The 23,872-nt window shown below is 35.2% G+C and overlaps 1 protein-coding gene across 2 annotated transcripts in view; it reads right to left on the reverse strand.

Moving 5' to 3' along the window:
• Positions 1-23,130, reverse strand: part of disp (RND transporter family member dispatched) — a 110,356-nt gene extending 87,226 nt beyond the window's left edge. Inside the window, exons 1-2 of one of the 2 annotated variants that reach the window (XM_089096697.1) lie at positions 23,059-23,130; positions 1,422-1,500 (exon numbers count right to left, since the gene is read on the reverse strand). In XM_089096697.1, coding sequence (XP_088952823.1) covers positions 1,422-1,429 — 8 coding nt within the window. In that variant the 5' untranslated portion in view covers positions 1,430-1,500; positions 23,059-23,130. Of the gene's footprint in view, positions 1-1,421; positions 1,501-23,034 lie in introns of both variants that reach the window. The other variant, XM_089096698.1, reaches the window with a different exon arrangement.
• Between the last annotated feature and the right edge of the window lie 742 nt (positions 23,131-23,872).

Raw genomic sequence — 23,872 nt, forward strand, 5'->3', positions numbered from 1 at the left:
AGCATACAACTACCATAAATCAGTATCAATTAACAAAATGAAACCCAAAACAAACAGAAATTAAACTAAATAACAGAGTCAAACTTAAAACGAGCAGAAATTAATATGAGTAGGGTTCTAAACCCCTATGCTCCCCAACAGCCAGAATATAATTCGTACTTTACTGAAAAAAGTTCAAATGAATTTACTGAAAAAAATGTTCATTGTCAGTCTAATATGCCTACGCTGATATTTATTCCTTAACATCTTAATTAATTTTTGATTTCTTAAAGTTACAAAAATAAAACATTTAAAAGAATTTTTTCAATAAAGTACAAATTATATTTTAAATTATATTTTAATTGAAAAAATTCTTTTAAATTTTTTGGCCTCAGGCGGCTTGGTGCTGCGGTGAATTGTTCGTAGTAGTAGTAGTAGTAGTAGTAGTAAAACACATCATATATATCCAAAGAACGGGATTTATATGAGGATTTTTACAGGCCCATTTATAAGGTAAGCAGAAGCAAAGAGAGAACTCTCTTTTGTAGGGAAGAGGGGTTCTAAGTCGGTCTGGTGTGTAGGAGAATAAATTTGCTTCTAGTATTTCAAAATACGAAAGTTCGCTACAGTTCTAACTTCCTTGAATATTATTCGACTTAATTTTTTCTTATTTTATTTGTTTCCAACTTCAGTTCTAATGGATAAAAAAGTACAATTTAGGGCAGGTTTACTGAAATAAATTGTAGCTTACTTTTCAATTGCTTGGATCTAGATGGTGGATGAATAAAGTTTGTATTTTTATTTGAAAAATAATTTGGAACATATCATAGTTATAAAAATTATTCGGGTTAAAATAAAGCCTTGGACAGAGAGAGGAACATACACAAAAGCCCGCGTCTCACGGGAAAAACACATGTACAATCATCATGACAAACAGTTTTATGCAGTGTTATTAGAGGACCCATGAGCAATTTCTTGCCCAGGGACCTAATCTGGCTCTTTCCAAGAGGCAGAACCTTGTCACTTGTGCTCGAGCATATGCCAAAGATCAAGCATCTATGAAGGGGGTAAAGACTTCGGACCTGTAACTCCTCCCAAAATAAGATCGATTCAATTAATTTTCTTGTACTTTTGCTACAGTTTCCACATGACATTCCTGATTTTGAGGTTTATCACGCCTTACTTATGCCTGTATAATAAGGGTGAAAACTTAGAGCATAGCCTATGGTTATGAAACATGAATATAATAAGGGTGAAAATTTAGAACATAGCGTACGGTTATGAAAACAGAATATTGATTAAAAGGACTAAAATAAGCACCACAAAAAGTAATTCAAAGTCGTCAGCAAAAAAAAAGAAGAAATGCACAAAAAAAAGAAGAAAGGTACAAAAAAAGAAGAAATAAGGTTGAAAAGAATTATTGAGTAAAAATAAATTCTTACCAATGCATGGGACAAGAAGCAAATCATGAGACTATGGTAACTCCTTGATGGTAGATCGTACATAAGAAGCTAATGAAAACTAGAAAATAAAATATTTTGAACATAAATTATTAACGAACTAAAGGAATTCAGCTAAAATAGAAATAGTTAAACACCATGGCAGAAGCATTCAATTCTAATAATATAATAGGCAAGAGATTCCAAAATGGTAAAACATAATAAGGCAGATAAATTAAATATTAATTGTGAATTGAAAAAAAATATATCGATATCTTGAAGGAGAAAGGCCCATCGCAAGCTTTAAAAGAGCCACATTCGAGTTTACGATAAAAAAAAAACTATAACTTAAAAACAATAAAAAAAAGTAATGAAAAAAGTATACAAAACCAAACACAAAATGAAAAAATAGAAGCGGGATAAGTAGCGAATTTTTATTGGGTGGAGGGGAACAAAATAAGGTAATTTTATTTCGGCCATAAGTCTATACAGTACTTGATTCTATAGCCAAAACACTGGTATTGTCATGGATGTCCCTTTCAGTCCAACAGTAACCATTTTCTTTCTTGATATATTGAGACAATAGCTTTGTATTTGTTTTTCTTGAGATCTGATTTTTGGGCAAGATACAAGGATGATATTTTTTGGCAAACTAATAACAGAGTGGATTAATTGTTCAGTTTTAGTTTTACAATTGAGTTCGACAGCGGTCTAGGTTTTCTAAGAGGTTAGCTACAAAAAAAGACAACGAATATCAACTTAGGACTTAAAGAAAACCTGCAAATAATAACATGTAATAAATCATCCATTCCAAGAAAAAATGGTTTATATTCTCTTGTATACCTTAAGTTCATAATTTATTAGCCAGTTAGGATTGACATAGATTGAGATTTTGTTAGGCATATAAATTATAGCACCAAAAGGAAGTCTAAGTAAAAAAAAAAGCAGAAGATAATACAACAAAAGAAGAAAAAGTGTTGATAAGAACCAAGTTTCAAACAATCTTGAAAGATTATTTAAATGTTTTGATTTTGCTCAGTTTTGAAAAAGATACAATTCTAGTTGGAGAAAATGGTAGAATTTGGAGTAAACCGTACAGTCACTGAAAGTTTTATGCAGATTCTGCATAGCAAAATACAAACTAGAGTTACGTTGCCTTTGTAGCATGAAGTAATACAATAGACAATTGCGGATTCGCCAACAAAAGATTTTCAGGTGCAACCGTTTGGTTTTCCTTGTCCACAATCGATTAAATGTAAGAATTGTCAATTCCTCAAACTTGTAAGAATGTGTCCCTCAAGAGAGTTTTTTTTAAAGAATTTTTCTTTAAAAAATGGGGGTTTTCCCTTCAAGAAAATGATCTCCAGATGTTGTCAAACAGTTCGTGGTAACGAACTGTAAGTAAGGAGCGACCCGGCTCAATGGTAACCGAAACTTTAAAAAACGGAATTTTGATACCAATAGATACATCAAAGGAATCAAATTTTAGTTTTGATTTCAAATATATAAGTTTCTTCAAGTTTAATCTTACCCATCAAAAGTTACGCGCCTGAGAAAATTTAGCTGATTTTCGAAAAAAGAGGGAAAGACCCCCTAAAAGTTATAGAACCTTAATGAAAATCACACCATCATATTCAGCGTATCAGAGAACCCTACTGTAGAGGTTTCAACCTCCTATCTACAAAAATGTGGAATTTTCCATTTTTTGCCAGAAGAAAGATCACGGATGCATGTTTATTGTTTTTTGTTTTTTTTTCCCCAGGGGTAATCGTATTGACCCAGAGGTCCTAGAATATCGTAGGAGGGCTCATTGGAACGGAAATTAAAAGCTCTAGTGCCCTTTTTAAGTGACCGAAAAAATGGAGGGCAACTAGGCCCCCTCCCACGCTCATTTTTTTCTCAAAGTCACCCAATTAAAATTTTGAGATGGCCATTTTGTTCAGCATAGTCGAAAATCTATTAAATATGTCTTTTAGGATGACTTAATCCCCCACAGTTCCCAGGAGCAAGGCTGCAAGTTATGAACTTTGCCCATTGCTTACATATTGTATTGGTTATTGGGAAGTATACAGCCATTTTCAGGACGATTTTTTTTCTGGTGGGCGGGACGGAGGTGGGTGTTACTCGCGAGAATCTTTCCGTGGAGGATGTTTCCTTGGGATAAGGGACATTTCTATGAAGGGGATAGCGGATTTCGAAGCATTATTTAAAAATTTATCAGAAATTAAATTTAAAAAAAAACAAGTTTTTTCAACTGAACGTAAGAAGCAACTTTAGAACTCAAAACGAGGAGAGATTATCATGTATATGGGGGCGGGGGTTTCCCCCAAGTCAATACCTCGCTCTTTACGCTTAATGCTTTCAAAAGAGCTATCTATTCTAATTAAACGACCTTTGTGATTCAGGGTTTTGTGAATTAAAAAAAATTTAACTTTTAACGTAAAGAGCGTGGTATTGACTAAGGGGAGAACCCCCTCATATACGTAATAAAATATACGTAATAAACAAAACAATGAAAAAAACAAGCGATACGGCTCAATAGTAACCGAAACTTTTAAAAACGGAGTTTTGATGTCAATAAATGTATCAAAAGAATGGGCTTATAATGCTGATTCTAAATATATAAATTTTATTAAGTTTAGTATTACTCATCAGAGGCTACGAGCCTGAGAAAATTTACCTGATTTTTTAAAGAAGGGAGAAACATCCCCTACAAGTGAAAGAATTTTAATGAAAATCACACCGTCAGATTCAGCGTATCAGAAAACCCTATTACATAGGTTTCAAGCTCATATCTGCAAAAATCTGCAACTTTGTACGCTCTTTACGCTCTTTACGAACAGAATAATTTCTGTTCGTTTTAAGTTTTAATGTCTCTCCTTACTTTCAGTTTAAAAAACTTGTTTTTTATTTTATTTTATTTCTACGTAAAATCAGCTTTATTCTCTATTTCCTGATACCTGATCAGTGATATTAATTTTTAAAAAAATAACACCAAGTATACAAGCTAATTCTTTGTTCTTTTCACACCCAGAAGTCCAACATACCATTTGTTTCCAATTTAGTGCATTGTACAAACGATTTGATATCAACAATAAATGTTTATTAGCCTCAGACGCACACCAAAACTCATTAACGTGTACTTAGCACAAACACCTAACTCTTCTCCTCGCTTCTGAATGAGCTGTCTGATTTTCACTAACAAGCCACTCAGTATGATAGAGATTAAAACAAATACTTTTTAGCCTGCAAGTGAATCTGCAAACTTTTATTGCAGAACTTGCCCAATAGATTTCAAGCCTTATTGAAAAACAAGTTTTTTAACTGAGTCAAGACTTATCTTGTTTTTGCACTGAGTTAGTCAGCAGCTGGGAGTTTACCTCTGTCCTATCACTAAGACTGAAAATCTTTGGATAACTCCAATTCAAACAAGGTACCAGACGCCTGCCTTTCTGCTAAATACTGGTGGTTGAGAAGGAGAGGTGATAATTTGGAAAAACATGGATCTAATTTGTGTGTCCAAACTGGTAGTTCCAAATTTATTCCATGATTCCAGTTTAACAAGGTATAACCTACTCACACCTTTTACTAGCAAGTCAAAGGTGCAACATCCTCTTCTTTTCAACAATTTATGAAGACTTTCCCATTTGCTACATTTGGGGCCCTTGCCACTGTGACTCTGTAAGAAATCCCCTCCCCTTCGGCATATTTTATAGACTTTTAACCGTTTTCTATGATCGTTTACAGCAGTACCTGGGGGCAGAATTGAAAAAGGAAAGGAAAGGGGTCAGGTTAACATTTGGTCATCCTTAACAAGTGCACTATACTTTTGGTCCTTAACAAGGGCACTATAATATGGAACATACAATTAAGTGAGTCCCTACCTAGTCTCTTTGAGCATCATTCCTACGTAAAGCGGCTGAAGGGAGGAGGAGGAGGAATGGGAGACATATCAATTCCACAATGTTCCAATGTGTCTAAAATGTAACCATGAAGTCACTGTTTTATACAGGCTATTTACATTATTTGGGGTCCTTATCCCTAGAACTAAATGCCCCATGTCCTCTGTAGAGGCACATTTCTTTGGCCTTTTCACAATTCTATTAAAAGTATACTCTTGAAATTTTCAATCCATAGCCACATGGGGATACCTGGGGACATGTGGAATGCTGAAGGGGCACTGGTTTCCTTCAACTTGTTTCAGCTCATGAAAAGGCACTAAAACTTTCACTTACTAAAGCTAGGAACAGCTTTTTAGGAAAATCAAGTTTAAGTTAAAAGTTTTACTAAAAAATGTGAATTTTGTTTCCTTTCCACCAAGCTACCTTTTACATTTGTTCTTACAACTTAGATAGAATGATAGCAATAATACTAAAATATAAAAAAAAGAAAGCAAATGAAACTAATGAATACAAAAAACATATCTGAACTTAAGCATTTCTACAAACCTATGTGTTTTTATTTCTCATAAAATCAATAAAAAAAAAGAAAAAAAATCACCATCATAACCAAGATTACTGAAAAAACAAACATAGAGTAGAGTAGAATATTTTTATTTACAACAAATACATAATAAATGTCACAAAACAACGCCCATGCCTGGTGGCATACTTTAGCATTGAAAATATTGCCAGTGAAAATAAACAGCCATCTTCTAACTGAATTTTACAACGACGAAAAAGAAACCCATAATAAACAAAATGCTTAGCATGTCGTAAGATATTTCTTTACCATTCTTATAAAATGTTGCTTAATGCTGCATTCTTGAACTGATGCTGGAATTGAGATCCATATTTTTGGCCCAGTGTGACGGATGTTGAATCCTACTCTCGATGTCGGGCGAACTTCGCACGAAAAGTCTGAACGACGCGTAGTAGGATAATTATGAAATTAGAAACTAATTGAAAACATACCGGAGAAATTTACAGGTAAATTACTATATTGATAATCGTGACAAATATTAGAGATAGAAATTAAAATAAGTTGATCCAAAGAATAAATTCCTTAAGTCCCATATAGGTGTCTAACTGAAGATCTGCAATCAACATTTAAAAGAATCCTCATTGCTTTATTCTGAAGTATTTGGAGAGATTTGAAAACAGACGAAAAGGTAGAAGCCCAAACCGAAATGCAATAGAGCAAACATGGGTGGACGAAAGAATAATAAGTAGATTTTAGAATAGTTTTAGGAAAGAAATGACGAAGACGAGTTAGCATGCCAATATTTAGGGAAGTTTTTAACGATAGTGTTTTTACATATTAGTGAAACGACAAATTTTCATCTAAAATAATCCCATATTTAAACTGATCTACCCGTTTTAATTCAAGACCATTCAAGAAAAGAGAGAAGCTATCTGACACTACTGATCCAGTTCGCGAAAATAATACATTTTGGCATTTTTTTTTATATTAAGAGCTAGTAAATTCCTTGAATACCAATCAGATACAGTTAGTAACGTAATTTTGAGGTTCTGGAAAAGAACTGATAGTTCCCAGTGAGAAGCAAAAAGTACTACATCATCAACAAACATTATAATTTTACAAAGAGGCAAAACTTCTGGCAAATCATTTATAAAAAGAAGAAATAGAATAGGCCCAAGGACAGAGCCCTGAGGCACTCCGTAATTAATCGGAAAAGTTTTAGAACGGAGATCACGAGATTTATTTAGCACATTCAAGTCGTCTCCCAGAAAGGTGAGATTCAAAAAATTTAACAGCTTGTGTTGAAAACCAATAAGACTTGAGTTTAGAAAGAAGCAACGAATGATTTACGGTGTCAAACGCCTTGGCAACATCAAGAAAAATCGCCAAAGCGTGTTGATCTTCATCTAGTGAATCATTAACATTTAATAAAAGCTCATGAATTGCCAGTTCAGTTGACTTTCCTTTTGTAAAACCATATTGAGGCGCATGTAAAATCGCATGTAATATACAGCATCTGACCTCCTCTTGCATTCTGACACCTTGTACGCGAAATACACTTCATCCCAGGAAGATTTAATATTGTAAGGGGTGTATTAGCAGACAAAAAAAGTTTCACAAACTCCAACAATGTCTATAGGACTAGATGCAAGCAAGAGCTTCAGTTCATTGAATGCACTTTGTAACCCCTGAGCATTTACATGTAATGAAAGGATCGGAAAATCACAATCTTTAATTTTATCAGATAGAAAGTCGCCTGAAGAATAATCACATTCATTTAGATTATTCACATAAGGCATGTCTTCATCACTTCCGGTAGCTGAATTTAGAATAACATCTAATTTCAAACGAGAATTAAGAAAACACTGAAAACGATTCATAAGCCAAAAAAAGAAAAGAAAAATTCACCACTTCTTAGTTTAAACGACAGGTTCATACGACACATTGCGAATCTGAATTACGTCAGAAATCATTTTACACGAAATGATTTGCAAACCGCACTTGACATAAACCACACCTCGTAAAGTCCATATATTTTTCAATTCAAGCTTATTGCGCTTAAGTTTGTAGATTTCTTGCCTTTCCCTGGTTAGAGCCTCATTTACATAGATTCGGGAACCTTTCAAATTCTTGCAATTGCGCAGGGATCACAACTGCAGATGCCTCAGTAAAAAAGGTAAGTTCAATCGGAGTTTTTATTTCCGAGGCAGCTCTCAAACGCCTTGCACCCTTGACAACGGATTTATCAAGATTGAGTCCCATTTCACTGTTAAGTCAAACTAGTACTTTCTTACCAAGGTGAGACAAATCCCGAATGGGGAGAGTCTATCCCAGATACAATAACCTTAGTCAGAAGAGGAGACGGGTTTATATCACCCAGCTTAGTTTCAAGCTTTTGGAGCTTTGCGTCATTCTGGACAATTCTTGCCCGCAAATCGCCAAGTGATTTCTCAATCAGCTCAAATTTACCCTTTAATTGAAGATCAATCGCCTCATAGACAGCTTGCGTAACAGTATCAAGAAAATCTGACTTAATCTGCGTCACTGAAGAACTCCCTAATCTACTGCACTGGTCTTCCACTCTCCTACGAATTTCATCCTGAATGTTGTCACAAAGGTAATCCCGTCACGAAGGTACGAATGGCAGCACGAATGCCGTCACAAAGAGACAAAATTACATCAAAGCGACATTAAATAGACATTAAAACTTTTCTGTCAACAGTAATACATCAGAACTACAGATATAATTTGCTGCAATAAGTGTTCACATGCTGTGTTGTAATAAATATGGTGTATATTGCACGATAAAAGTCAACATGTGAGACAAGTAAAACGCATGTGTCCAGCAGCTCTTGTGTGAAGGAACATGATACAATCTTGACCCTGTACAAAATCAGATTACATTAGACTTGCTTCAAGCCAGGTAAGGAAAAGGTTCCAAAGCTGCCAGTAGCAGAATTCGACAGAATTCCAAAAATTGCTGACACTTTAGCAGCACAACTTGTGTTTTGACAACTTTTCTTGGAGCAAAAAGTATTTTCATATGTAAAAATGGTATTTTTAGACAAAACCTGCTAACAAATTTCACAAGGAAATGAAAACTGCCAAGTAGCATTGCTACTATGCTACCCCACTTTTGGCATGGCGGCTTCAAACTATTTAACAATCAGATTTTTTATCATGAGTTCAAAACGGTTCAGTCCTTAGATGAGACTTCAAATGACTACTACTGGGGATGAGCGTAAAAGACCTGGAAAATTACATTATTAGACTATTCTTTTCCAATTTTTCAGAATAGAGAGGAACAGTCTTTTTCAATGATGTGTAAGCACTTCCTCACCACTCTCCCTATGTATATGTAAGCTTCCAGTGATGTCATATCTGTGTTACTTTGAAGAGGTGGGGTATGGTCAAAATTAATGCCAGGCAATGTGTTTCCCACTCTATCCTCCACCCATTGGTGGATACCTAAAAAATGGGAATTGGACTTCTGTAATATTAGCAGAACTTATTGAGTGTGGTCTACAATGAAAACTACAATTCAAACTATAGTTTTTTATGCCAAAAGACATATTTGGAAGTACTAAAATTTTACTGCCAGGAAGAAGCATTCGATGGTAAACCAAATGTAACTGGGTTTATATGTTCATTATGGATTGTCCCCCATTTGAATACAGTTAAAAAGGGAAAATTGCCTTTGGTATGGGACTTAACTCATTTCTTAAGAAGCAACAAGCATTTGTTTTTCACTGAATTCTTTTCTGGGCATATCTTTCAAGACAAATGTTTATACTCTATTTATAAAAAAAAAAAAAAAAAAAAAAGATGAGATATTAACAAAACTGATCTTTTGTGGTTAGTGGTCAAACTTAAGGGATATGTGTCACTGCGAGGCATAGGGGCAGAATACTTACTTACTTAACTCTCATCCAACTGGATTGGCCAGTTCAGGGCTTCTCCTCTAATGGCCTCATAACAGTAATTTTGGCATGCCCTCCTGTTTGTTGCAGTTCTTGGCAGTATTGTACTGGGAATGGTTGGTCAGAAAAGTTTTCTCGCAAGTGCTTGGGAGGTTGTCCTCTTGGGCAAGAGACATTTATTTTTCCTTCAAAAGATATTTTGTACAGTTGAGTTGGGGACATATACTGAACGTATACTCACTATCAAAACTGTTGAAGTTTGATGGTTTGTATAATGGTTTGAGAGTTAGTCAAGGAGAATAGTAGCTTGACACAATTGGTCAAGGTAAGTGATGCCGATGAACTTTTAGAGTGATTTAGTTTCAAATGCTGCCAGTTGGTGCTTGACATCAGCTTTTATGTCTCTGCTCCATATGTTGCAACTGGAAACACTAAGGCACCAAAAAGTTGTATCTTCAGTTTTAAGGACATGTGTTTATTTTCCATAATAGAGTGCAGTGACTTGAAGCATGCAGAGACAAGAACCAGGCGTTGTTTGATGTCTTTTGAGGAGTCATTTGTGGATTTCAGCTAGCTTCCTAGGTAAATAAACTAGTCAGTCCACTCATTCTCCTTGCCCCAAATAATGACTTTGGTAAGAAGGGAGGGACTGGCTTCTGCATGTCGTGATACTCTCATTGTCTCGGTCTTGCTGGTTTTTAGCTTCATTCCAAAGAGAACCTGCTGCATCAGCCAGTATTTGCACTGGCTTGGAGGATCGGATAACCGATTCTCGAAAGCAGTGAGAGCTCTTGCAAAGTGCTTCAAGACTACTATGTTGTCCAAACTGGAATGCGTTGCAATCGGAGACTACAACTGTAATCTAGTCGACGACTCGTCTCAATGGTCCCAGCTGATCCTAAGTGCACTTGAAAGTCGGTATCGTGTGCTCCCAAAAGACAAATACTTCACATTTGTACATACTAGTGGTTCAGTCTAAAATATAGACCATGTGGCATGCACACCAAACGTGAATGGCACAGTGAGCATACTAATGAGAAGTCACTCCGCCGACCACATTCCAATTGAAGCATGTGTTAATGTGTGTATCCCAAAGGTCAAAAGTACTTCACAGCGGTACGAAATAAAAGATTGGTCAAAGGCCGACTTCCCGCTTTATCAGACAGTGCTGGACACGACGCTTCAGAAGATCAGCGTGCCACTGTTGCCGAATGCCAAACCACCAGTTTGGTTTTACGGTGGGGCTCGGTCGTGCTGATGCTTTGTTCACCCTTGCTGCTGTTTTGTCTGATTCTGAGGCAACGGGTGATCCACTAGTTAATGGCTCTTTTGACGTGAGCCGGGCTTTTGACTCGTCGGTGCACGCGCGGATCCTTCTAGAAGCGTATAAACAAGGGCTAGATTTGTGCAATGTCAGAGTATTATATTATATGTACAATAACCTTAGAGCGCAAATCAAAATACCCTCAAATTCGGTCGAATCCACTGTTGTACTGGTTTGTAAAGGTGTCAGGCAAGGTTCAATTGTGTCTCCGAGTTTGTACAACAATAGTGTTCTGCCGGCGCAAGCCTAAGTAGCTACTTCTTGTGTTTCAAAAGGGATTGATATTTCGTTGATGAAGTATACTGACGACTTGCTTAATTTGAACAGGTCTGCTGATCGACCATCGAAGAATTTTGATGTGTTGAATAGGGAATACAATAACGTGGGTTTGTCGTTTAATGTGTCAAAATCTGCCATCTTGTTATTCAATGCGGAGCAGTGCGAAGAAGAAATCCGTTTGGGTGATCCAGTTGTGAAACCATCTTAGAGTATTACTTACCTTGGTTTACCAATTGGTTGAAGCCTCCACTCTGCGGGGACGCTGCTTATGCGTCATGTAGAGGTGAAAATCAGGATTGTGTATGGGTCAATTATTGGTAATAGACATCAGTTCTGCCGTAAATATTTTGCGTCGCTGAATAAGGCCATTGCCCTTCCACATGTACTGTATATAACACCTTTTTGGAAATACCTGTCATCCGCTCAGTGTGCAAAAGTAAAGAGTTCTGTTTTCTTGATTCACGAAGTACCTTCTGAGACTTCCACCATGGACGAGTAACTCCTATATCATGCGTAATTATGGTGTATCAGATCCAACAGTCTGTGTTAACCGTGTCGCCGAGAATTTTTTGAAAAACACTAAGGGAAGAGCGAACCCGTTGCTAGCCATCCTGTGCCAGTAGTTTTGCTAATGTACATCAAATATGTTTGGCGGTGTTTCCTAGTAAGACTTTTCTTTTCTTTTTCCTTTGTTATACTCCGTTTTAATTCCATGTGAATTTTCGGGCAATAAATTTACTTACTTACTTATTAGTGTCATCAGCATATCCAAGCCGGTTAAAGAGGTATCCTCCTAAGACTACTCCCATGCTATTAGGGACAAGAGCCAGCACACTATTTAAGAATAGGCAAAAAAAGAATAGGTGAGAGGAGGTATCCTTGGAGAACACCTGTAGAGGTAGAAAACTCTTCAGCAAGACCTTCACTAGTCTGCATCATGCTTCTCACCTTGCATAAACTCCTTATAATATCAATAATATCAAAGGGAATTCTGCAGTGAGCCAGGATATGCCAGAGACCATCTCCCCAGATCAGGTCGAAGGTTTGCTTGAAGCCAATGAACAGTCGATATAGTTCTTTACCAAATTCCAAATATTGTTCCATGATTTGTTAAAGACAAATATTTGATCTATAGTTGATCTGTTCTGACAGAATCCAGCTTGATACTCAGGTATCACATGTCTTATCATGTTTACTATGCAATCTAGGAGTATTTTTCAGTGGATTTTAGCATTACAGCAAGTAAGCAATATGGGTTTGCAGTTATTGCAATTACTTTTGGATCTGTTCTTGTGCAAGGGGACTATGAGGGATATTAACCACAACTTGATGTAGTATTTTGTTTCCCATACAGCTATTACAATGATGATGTGAGAATCTACTCTGAGCAATTCTGCTTGTAAACCATCTATTCTGGGTGCTTTATTGGATTTGAATGATTTCAGAGCAGCTTCTACCTCTGACCTTAAAGGTGATTAAATAAGAAAAACACGTTTTTTTTTAACTGAAAGTAAGGAGTAACATTAAAACTTAAAACGAACAGAAATTCTTCTGTATATGAAAGGGGAAGTCCCCTCCTCAATGCCTCACTCTTTACGCTAATGTTTTTCATTGTCTTGAAAAATAGAGTTGTGAGAAAGAGTCAAACTTCAGCGTAAAGAGCAAGGCATTGAGGAGGGGACAGTCCCTTTCATATACGGAACAATTTCTGTTCGTTTTAAGTTTTAATGTCACTCCTTACTTTCAGTTAAGAATAACTTGTTTTTTGTTTTATTTAATTTCTAAACGTTGGATTAATGCAGGTTTTGATTTTGGCTCTCCGTACATGAACAATTAAAACGAAATTTGCGCATTAATTTTACTTTTTTTGGTTAGATGGCTTTCTCGAAAGTTATTTAATTTCATTTTCGAACGTTTTTTATTAGTAATAGACATACATAACTTACAAATTAACTTACGTAACGAATTTCTATATTCGTATATGTTTATTAGGTATATCAGAGGGTTTACCCCCTATTCAATACCTCGCTCTTTACGCTAAAGTTCAAATTTTGTTCCAATTCTTTAAGAATGACCCCTTAATCCCAAAGGCCGTTAATTAGAATAAATAGTTCTTATGAAAGTACTAAAAAAAATTTAAAGAGCGTAAAGAGCATAATACCATTTTGGTATCATACCTCGCTCGTAAAGAGCGAGGTATTGACTAGGGGGCGAACCCAATCATACACGTAATAGTTTCTGTTCGTTTTAAGTTTTGATTTTGCTCCTTACTTTCAGTTGAAAAACTTTTTTTTATTTAATTTCTGATTGTTTTTTAAATAATGCTGGGAAATCCGGTGGCCTCTTCACAGCAATGTCTCTTCCCCCCATGAAAACTTCCTCCATGGAAAGATCCTCCCATGAAAGATAACTAACTTACAATAATAATTCTTCTCATGTTAAAAATTACCTTATTAGCAGTCATGTTGAAATTACTGGGAATTACAAAGTTGAATTGGAGCTCTCAAGAAGGGATGTAGCTCCAACATTTTATGGGGGGGGGGGGGGCAAGAGGGATCTCCATCCGAAAAGTCAAGAGCATGGGCTATAGAATCATTTTTTCTCCAAATCATTTACCGCCTGAAACAACGCCACTGCTTTCAAGGTTATTTTTAGAAATAGAACTAATTATTAATACATTTTTTGGCCATAGAATAAGATTTTGAGCTCTTAGTATCAAACGTTTTCAGCAAAGAACTGAAAAACATTCAAATGAATTTACTGAAAAAAATATGCATTGCCAGTTTAATGTACATATGCTGATATTTATTCCATAAAATCTTAATTAATTTTTAATTTCTTAAGGTTATAAAAGTGAAAAATAAAAAAAAAATTGAATAAAGTACAATTTATACTCTGGATTTAAGAAAGCATAGGGCTTAAAACACCGCTCTTGCTAATTTCTGATCGTTTTGAGTTAGACTTATTTAAATATCTGTTTGTTTTGGGTTTTATTTATTTATTGATACTGATTTGTGGTAGTTGTATGCTTAATACATAATTTGATTCTAGTTTTTTCATTAAACATACCATAAACATTTTTTTCATTAAATTCATTTGAATTTTTTCAGGAAAATACAAATTATGTTCTACCTTTTAGAACGCATGGGGTTTAGAACCCCACTCATATTAATTTCTGCTCGTTTTGAGTTTGACTTATTTTAATTTCTGTTTGTTTTGGGTTTCATTTATTTATTGATACTGATTTGTGGTAGTTGTATGCTTGGTACATAATTTGATTCTATTTTTGTTCATTTTTGGTTTAATCAAGTCCTTTATCTTTTTTTGAAAAACTTATTTTGTGGAAAAAGTTTTTTTTTAATTAATTTCTGTTCGTTTTATATTGACATAGTCTTTTTCAGGGAGAAAGACAAAGACTCTTCTAAACTTAAATAACTATCCCTTCAATAAAAACCTTAAATAACCCCTGGGCATAACTTACAATCCTTGTCCCTTATCTGTGGGGTTTGTTTCAACCCCAAAAGCCAGGTTATATGATATTTAGACTATTTTGAATAGAATGGCTATCTCAAAATTTCAACTAGATGCATTTTCTATAGATATGACAATATTTATTCCTTAAAATCTTAACTAATTTTTGATATCTTAAAGTTATAAAAGTGAAAACACTTAAAAAAAATTTTATCAATAAAGTAATAATTATATTCTGGTTTTTAGAAAGCTTAGGGTTTAGCATTAAACCCTGTTTGCATTCTGTTTTGTATTACCTTTCTGTCAAAGATTCAAAAGCCATTCTAATCCTTTCATCCTAGGACATGCTGATATCTGATATTAAATAGCAGCTGATATCTAAATAAGCCATGAATTTTTAATTAGTAAAACAAAAGTAAATTTTAAAATCATAATTAACATATTTATTTCTGATTTTTTTTAATACAGCCATATCTAATATCATGTTTATTTAATTTCTGTTCGTTTTTTATTCCTTCTGGTAAAAAATAGAAAAAAATAAATAAAACTTAAATGAAATAAATTTAAAATTAAAGTACATTAATTAAAATTGATATTTGAATTGACCTAGAATTTTACATTAGTTCCTTGATCCGAGTTTTTATGTCAACAACAAAAAGATCGAAAAATGTTTGAAAGACAATTCTTTCACACTGTTATAAAACTTTAATTATTGGTCTATAATAAAATCTCTCCAGTCAACTTTTAGTTCACAGACAGCTAACATTGATATAATATATTGATAGGCCAAAATGTCATACTCAAATGTAAGTATATCTATGTTTACTATTTATTATGATGCACACATTAAATTACTGATGAATATTGTCACGCTTCTTTCTAATTATCAGCTAAATAACCAAGGGGCGGATCCAGGATTTTTTTTGGAGGGAGGGGGGGGGCAAAATAGGTCAATCCTAAAAAAAAAAAATTAGGGGGGGGTGCAAAATAGGTAGATCCGATAAACTTGCATTAGGAGCAAGTTTAATTAACGCAAACTTGAGTTAATTAAGTAAATTACACTACTTTAGACTATGCTAGGGGTGCGCATAGTCTATGCGCATTTTCATATTTGCTGCCTATGAAAATGTCAAGCCTTCCAATCACTTTCAACTATTAAAAAGGGCACTAGGCCTTTCGATTTCCAATCGAATGAGCCCTTTTTGAAACAGCAATGCTTTCTATAAACACCTTATAAAGCCCCCAGGGCATAAATTACAACCCTTACCCTAAGAGCTGTTAGGGTGGTTGTCATCCTCTAAGGCCTAATTTCCAGAACTTTCAGCTATGTTAAACAAAATGGATATCTCAAAATTTTTATTGGATGTATTTGGGGAAATGGTGGGCGTGAGAGGGATGTTAGTCGCTCTCCAATTACTTTCAACTATTAAAAATAGCACTAGCCCTTTCAATTTTCAATCAAATGACCCCTTTTGAAGTTTCTACAACAACACTTTCATTAAAACCATATATGCCCCGAGGGCATAACTTACAACCCTTGCCTTGTGGGCTGGGGGGGTTGTCATTCTCAAAGATCTAATTTTCCAGAACTTTCTACTACATTGAACAAAATGGCTATCTGAAAATTTTGATTGGATGTGTTTGGAGGAATGGTGGGCATGAGAAGGGGGTTAGTTACCCTCCAATCACTTTTGACTATTAAAAAGGGCACTAGCCCTCTCAATTTCCAATTGAATGAGCCCCTTTTGAAGTTTTACGACAATTCTATCTACAAAAACCTTATATGCCAGCAGAGCATAACTTACAACCTTTGCCCTGGGGGCTCTGGGGGGTTTGTCATCCTTAAATACATAATTTCCAGAACTTTCAACTACGTTGAACAAAATGTCTATCTCTAAACTTTGATTGAATGTCTTTGGGGAAATGGTGGCCGTGAGAGGGGGATTAATTACTCTCCACTCACTTTCAACTATTAAAAAGGGCAATTTCAATTTCCAATCAAATGAGCCCTTTTTGAAATTTCTACAACAACTTTCTACATAAACCTTATATGCCCCCAGGGCATAACTTACAGCTCTTGTATGAGGGCTCTGAGGGGGTTATCATCCTAAAAGACCTAATTTCCAGAACTTTCAACTACATTGAACAAAATGGAAGTCTCAAAATATTGATTGGATGTGTTTGGGAAAATGGTTGGTGAGAGAGGGGTGTTAGTTGCTCTTCAATCACTTTCAACTATTAAAAAAGACACTAGCCCTTTCAATTTCCAATCGAATGAGACCTTTTGAAGTTTCTACAACAACACTTTCAATAAAAAACCTTATATGCCCCCAGGGCATAACTTACAACCCTTGCCCTGAGGGCTGTGGGGGGGAGGGGTTGTTATCCTTAAAGACCTAATTTCCAAAACTTTCAACTTCCTTGAATAAAACGGCTATCTAAAAAGTTTGATGTCTTTGGGGAAAATGTGGGTGTGAGAGGGGGGTTAGTTGCCCTCAAATCACTTTTGACTATTAAAAAGGGCACTAGCCCTTTGAATTTCCAATCAAATTTTGTTGTAGAAGCTTTTTCAAGCTTCTACAACAAAGATTTCAATAAAAACCTAATTAGCCCCCAGGGCATAACTTATAACCCTTGCCCTGAAGACTGTGGGGGGATTGTCCTGCTCAAATGTATAATTTCCAGAGCTTAGAACTGCGTTAAACAAAATGGCTATCTAAAAATTTTGATTGGATGTGTTTGGGGAAATGGTGGGCGTGAGAGGGGGGTTAGTTGCCCTCCAATTACTTTCTACTATTAAAAAAGGCACTATCCCCTTTGAATTTCCGATTGAATGAGCCTTTTTTGAAATTTCTACAACAATGCCATCTATAAAAACCTTATATGCCCCCAGAGCTTAACTTACAACCCTTGCCCTGAAGGCTTGGGGGGAGTGTCCTCCTCAAAAACATAATTTCTATCTGGAAATCAACTATGCTGAACAAACAGGCTATCTCAAAATTTTGTTTGGATGTGTTTCGGGAAATGGTGGGTGTAGAAGGGGTATTAGTTGTCTTCCAATCACTTTCAACTATTAAAAAGGGCACAAGCCACTCCAATTTCTAATTGAATGAGCCCTTTTCGAAGTTTCTATGACAACTTCTTCAGTACAAAGTGCCCTTCTCTAAAGGAAAGAAATAATAAATAACACATTGTGCCAACATTGTTCTTATATGCCCCAGGGCATAACTTAAAACCCGTGCCCTGAGGGCTGTGGGGGAGTGTCCTCCTCAAAAACATATTTTCTATCTGGAAATCAACTACGCTGAACAAAATAGCTATCTCAAAATTTTGATTGGATGTGCTTGGGGGAATGATGGGCATGTGTGGGGCAGGGGGGTCTATTTGCCCTCCAATCACTTTTGACTATTAAAAAGGGCACTAGCCACTTCAAATTCCAATCAAATGAGCCCTTTTTGAAGCTTCTACAACAACTCCTTTGATACAAAGTGCCCTGGTATGAAAAAAAAGATGAAAATAAATAAATAATACATTGTACCAACATTATTCTTTACTTAGGCAGCACAATTGTGCTGCCTATGATGTTGAATAAAGTTGCACCAAAGAATGTTCCCTGTGGGACTCCACTTCCCACTTCAGTACTATCTGACGAAAATACCTGACTGTTTTCTCCATGCACCTTTACGCTCTGCCTTCTATCTTTCAGGAATTTCATCACCCACTCAACAATCTCCTGGCTTACCCTGATTGCAATTAATTTTGCCTGTAGTTGATGATGACATACTTGGTCAAATGCTTTGGCAAAATCTACAAGAATGAGGTCTACTAGGTTTCCTTTATCTAGGAGCTCTCTGAGAAAATTGTAAATATCTATCAGATTTGTATCAATGGATTGTCCTGATCTAAATCTGTGCTGACTCTATGTAATAAGATTGTTGGAGGTGAGGTGTTTGACAATGGCAGTACTTACTATTCCTTCCAGAATTTTCTCAACAACAGATGTAATGCTAACAGAGCAGTAATTTGATGGGTCTAATTGGCTCCCACCTTCATGGATAGGGGTGATATTAGCATTCTGCCAGTCCTGAGGCACTGTCTTTGTATCCAGGGATTTTTAGAAAAGTGGTGCAAGAGGCAAGGCCAATTCTGCATGAACTTCCTTTAGTGTCCAAGAGTGTATTCTGTCAGGCCCTACAGATTTGTTCTGGCTCATCCAGTCTAGCCTCAATGTTGTCTTTACTGACAGTAATTGGTAACATTGGTTTATCAACTGTACACTTAGGTTGATGGGAAGTAGATCTCTATCTGCAGTAGTCAAGACTCTTTGAAAGTGATTGTTCAGTGTCTCAGCTATTTCTTTAGGGCTGGTAATAGATGCTCCATCAACAGAAAGCTCAGTTACTGGGTGTCTCCTGGGTTTTTGCAGGGAAGCATACCTCCAAAATTTCTTGGGATTTGATTTGGAAGCACCTGCAATTGCTTTTTCATACTCTCTTGTAAGTTTACAAAACTGCAAATTTACCAGCAAAAGCTAGTGCCCTTTGGACAGGGAAGGGATAGATGCTTAGGCATGCCTCCTTAGGGGACCATTGAGGGAGTTTCATTTATAGGTAAGTTTGTAGTTGACAACCAAAGTATAAAGATATAGCAGTAAGTTTACTGCAGATAATTTTTGGCTCTTCATTCTTGGTGCAAACAAAAAGCTCCTCCCACTTATTCTTACATTAGTGTGTACAAACAGCTCCTTTCATTTGATCTGCCATCAGCAGTCCAATTGCCCTGGAACACATATTTTGGCATAAACTTTCTCAAAATGCCTGTGAAACCAACTTGAGACTTTGAAACCTACTTTTCATTCCTAAAAACATCTAATAATAATATTGCACTACTAATTACTGATTTTCATATATGTATTGGAATAAATTAATTTAAAATTAGTTTCTTCAAAATTTAGTGTTCCAATGTTGAAGCCAAGTTTTGTGTTCAAGGGAAATCTGACTTGTCTACCTGTGAAAAGATCTAATGTCACTTATGTTTCTACATTCTCTGGAGCACTTGCACCTTGGTCAAGGGTTTTTATAATGGGTGAGATAGGGAAAGATCATACTGCCTATAATTTATATACTGTGTTGACAACATAATTTAGCTAGTATGAAAGTGAATATAGCATTTGATGCCCTTTCATAGTTCAATAACTGTCCTTAAGGGAAATTAGATTTTGAGCCTTTAAAGGGCTCAAAACAGCCATAGTAGCCAAGAGTTTAAAAAATATATATAAAAACAAATGGCTAGTGAGAAAAAATTGCCATTTGTAGCTGATTCAGGAATGTTAATTATTATTTTCATAAGTCTTAATAGTGAAATGTTGGTTAGTATCAAAACAAATTGGTAAATTTGCAGTTTTCAACATAATTTAGTTAGGATGGAAGTGAACATATCACTTGATGCTTTTTATGCTAGGCTATTCCATAATTCAATAATTGCTTCTGGAAGAAAATACATTCTGAGTCCTTAAAAGGTCCAAAACCACCCATAGTAAGTTTAAAAACATGTTGATAAAAAAAAAACTGGCTTTTCAGAAAAATTGTCTTTTGTACCTGGTAATTATTATTCCCCTTAGTCTTAACAGGAAAATGTTACTTTGGAAAAATGATGTCAGTTTTGATTTGACATCATTTTCAAGGGGTTTAGGTTCTTTTTAAAAATTCCTACAAATTTGTTTTTAAAATAAAATGTTACTTTTAATACTAAGGAAAATATTAATTACCATTCCTGGATCAGCTACAAATGGTAATTTTTTCTCTCATGACTCTTTTTCTGGCCCCATTAAGGGCTCAAAATGGAATTTTCCCCAGAAAATTATTGAATTATTAACAAGCAAAAGAAAGGGCATTAAGTGATATATTCACAACATAATACTCTACAGGGCACTGACCTTCAGGCTCATTACTAGCCAAAATGTTTGGGGGCAGGGGGGGGGGCAACAGATCTTACCAACTGGCTAGTCATTTTTAATGACTATTTTTGCCAAAAATTAGCATAATGTCTGTTTTGAATACAATACATAAAGTCACTGCACAAGTTAGTAAAACTCCTACATTTACCAACCAAGATTCAGATTTTGGTACATATCATGTCACTATTTTAATGCTGTTTATTTAAACAAAATGGAACATTTTGGCATCATCTGTAAAATCATAGCAGGATTTGGTAAACCAGCTACATTTACTGACCAAGTTCAAAACTTTTGTAGATGACATGTCAGTATTTTCGTGGCCTTTTTTAAACCGAACAAAGAATTTTAGCAGCATTGGAAAAATCAGGGCACAAAGCACCACAATTTTACCAACTTTTTTTTTACCGAGTGACCAAAAACATTGGTGGGGGCATCCCCTCTTCCATATGTGATGACCATGCTGACCTTAAAAAATTGTTTTGTATCAAAAGTGAACAAACCTTGCAAAATATACCTTCTGTTTAAATGAAGTACAATAAAAGAACCTTTATCTTCACAACTTTGCTTAATCCTAATTTATGAGGTTTCAAAGATTTGCAAATACATTTCCTAAATTTAGAAAAAAAACAGGGTAAACAATTCAATGTTCATATTATTGACTTAAAAATAAAGCAAACATATCACTAGAAGCCATTATTTATGCTCTTTCTGAATATAATAATCAATTATCTCACAAATTCAAATTTAAGCCCTTTTTGAACCCTTGAATTCACCAAAAAATTTCTAGTTTTTGGGTAGGCCTATAAAAAAGGCTTAAAACTTATTATTTGATTATAAATTCATTTTTTTAAAGTTAAATAATCTAGAAACATTTATTTCTCACAATTAAGCTGAATAAAAAAAAATCGAAACAATTTCTCTATAGCCTATTTCTATCCACCATGTTTCTTCTGTCAACTTTGATATCTTTTACCCATATGTGAAACAGGAGTTTTGACAAATTAATTTTACAATTCACAATCAATGGATTGACAATGAAATAGCAAGTTTGAAACAAATGTTATAACCCATTTTTATATCTAAGAAATATAGAATGATATTAACCAATTATTTTCAATGGTCCTAAAAGGGCTTAAAATAGAATTTGTGAGATAAGCAATTATTATATTCAGAAAGAGCATAAAAAATGGCGGTAAAATTCTACTTTAGCTACTTTTGACTATCTTGGAAAGGGGTTAGGTTAAGAAAATGAAACTTTCAGGGATAGGTCTACAGGCTAAAGTATGTCCTGGGAAGATATTTTGAAGTACCCACCTCCACTCCTTCTCCCTCTAGACGGTCCTGACCTTTGAAGACCTTTAAAAATATGTGAGTTATAGAAGTGAAACCTAGCAAAATAGATCTTCTGCTTAAATGAAGTACAACAAAATTGTTTTCAGCTTCACAACTTTGCTCAATCCCAATTTATAAGGCTTTAAAGATATGCAAATAAATTTCCTAAATTTTGGAAATAAACTATTTATATCTCTTAAAATTCTGATCAAATATTTGAAATTGCATTTTCAGAGCTAAAGCCAGAGAAAAAGAAACTGATAACTGAAAATTAAGGTAAAATTTTGTTTTGTCAAAATTTCAATGGGTACAGACCTGTCATGTAGGCAAATTTCATGACCCTCTAGAGGGAGAAGGAGTGGAGGTAGGTACTTCAAAATACCTTCCCGGGACATACTTTAGCCTGTAGACCCATCCCTGAAAGTCTCATTTTCTTAACCTAACCCCTTCCCAAGATAGCCAAAAGTAGCTAAAGTAGAATTTTACCAAAATGGCATCTAGTGGTATGTTCACTATATTTGTAGCCTAGCCTAAGTCAATAATGTGAACAGCATTATCAAAATTCACATAGGTAGACTAGGGATGATTTCTAAGACTTAGAAATTGAAAGAGGGACAACAAAAATAGCTTGGCAACACCTTCCCAGGGTATGTTTTTGGCCCTGGATTCATTACTGAAAATTTTATCTTTCTAACCTAACCACTGTCCAAGATAGCAAAAAGTACCTTGTCTAGAATTTTTCAAATTATGATTGATTTAAAGCATTTTTTAGAATTTTTGGTAGCCATTTCACAGGCAAATATTAAGGAACAAGGTGTCACTTGAAGGGTCCCTTAAGGGCTCAAAGTAAATTTGCAAAGGGAGCAGTGTTATTGGCCTATCCTTGGAAAAATGGATTTCTTAACATTCTACCTAGCCAAGGAATTGAAAAAAAACCTCCGGGTTCACCAACTAGGGCCACTTCCAAATGTCTTGTGATTCATTTCTTCTTCTTGTGATTCATTTATGTCCTATTTCCAGATCTTTTGTTCTGCTTCTTCTTTATTATTTATTTGAAGACACTAGTTATTCTTCTTTTTTTGAGTTGCAATTCGACGATCTCGTTTGGTTCACAAAGATCCGGGTTTTTTTTCTCACACAAAACGGCTCACGCATAACAGATGCAGCAATGACGCAGAACTGTCCATATCAAATCGGTCCGGTGTACCCGTTGAAGCGCAAATATGGGATTGATCAGAAAGCAGAAAAAACTATTAGCTCTATATTTACTCAAGAAGAGAAGTCAAGTATTACCTTTTGGCATTGCTTTGAATTTTGACCTTGTGTATAAATCTCAAGGTAAAGTTACATATTAGTTATGCCAGCAGTATAGGGTGCAGAGACAATCTTTAGTAGAGGCAAGATATAAAATAAACCACTCACTTTTTACCTATCCTGCTTCCGTTGGACAGTACCTCTGCACCCTATACTGCAGAAGCAGGTAACGTGCATCTTATCCAAACTCAGAATTCCCTTTCAAAGTGGGTCTATCCAATTTTTTTATTTTTTTTTTTTTGTGGGGATGGGATTATTTTTTTGATACTCAATTTTCAAGAAATACATTTTAATTATTATTTTACGGTACTCTTAAAGGGGGGAAGGTTACTTGAAGGTAGTCATACTTTTTACCTGTCTATGCTTCAGCTTAGAATTTTCATCTTGATTTTTTTTTTTGAATTTGTGATTATTTATTGACAACAAACACACATTT

This window comes from Artemia sp. Qi Xiang Cuo, chromosome 11 (assembly GCF_049724085.1).
Source record: "Artemia sp. Qi Xiang Cuo chromosome 11, ASM4972408v1, whole genome shotgun sequence".
NCBI classification, from domain to species: domain Eukaryota; kingdom Metazoa; phylum Arthropoda; class Branchiopoda; order Anostraca; family Artemiidae; genus Artemia; species Artemia sp. Qi Xiang Cuo.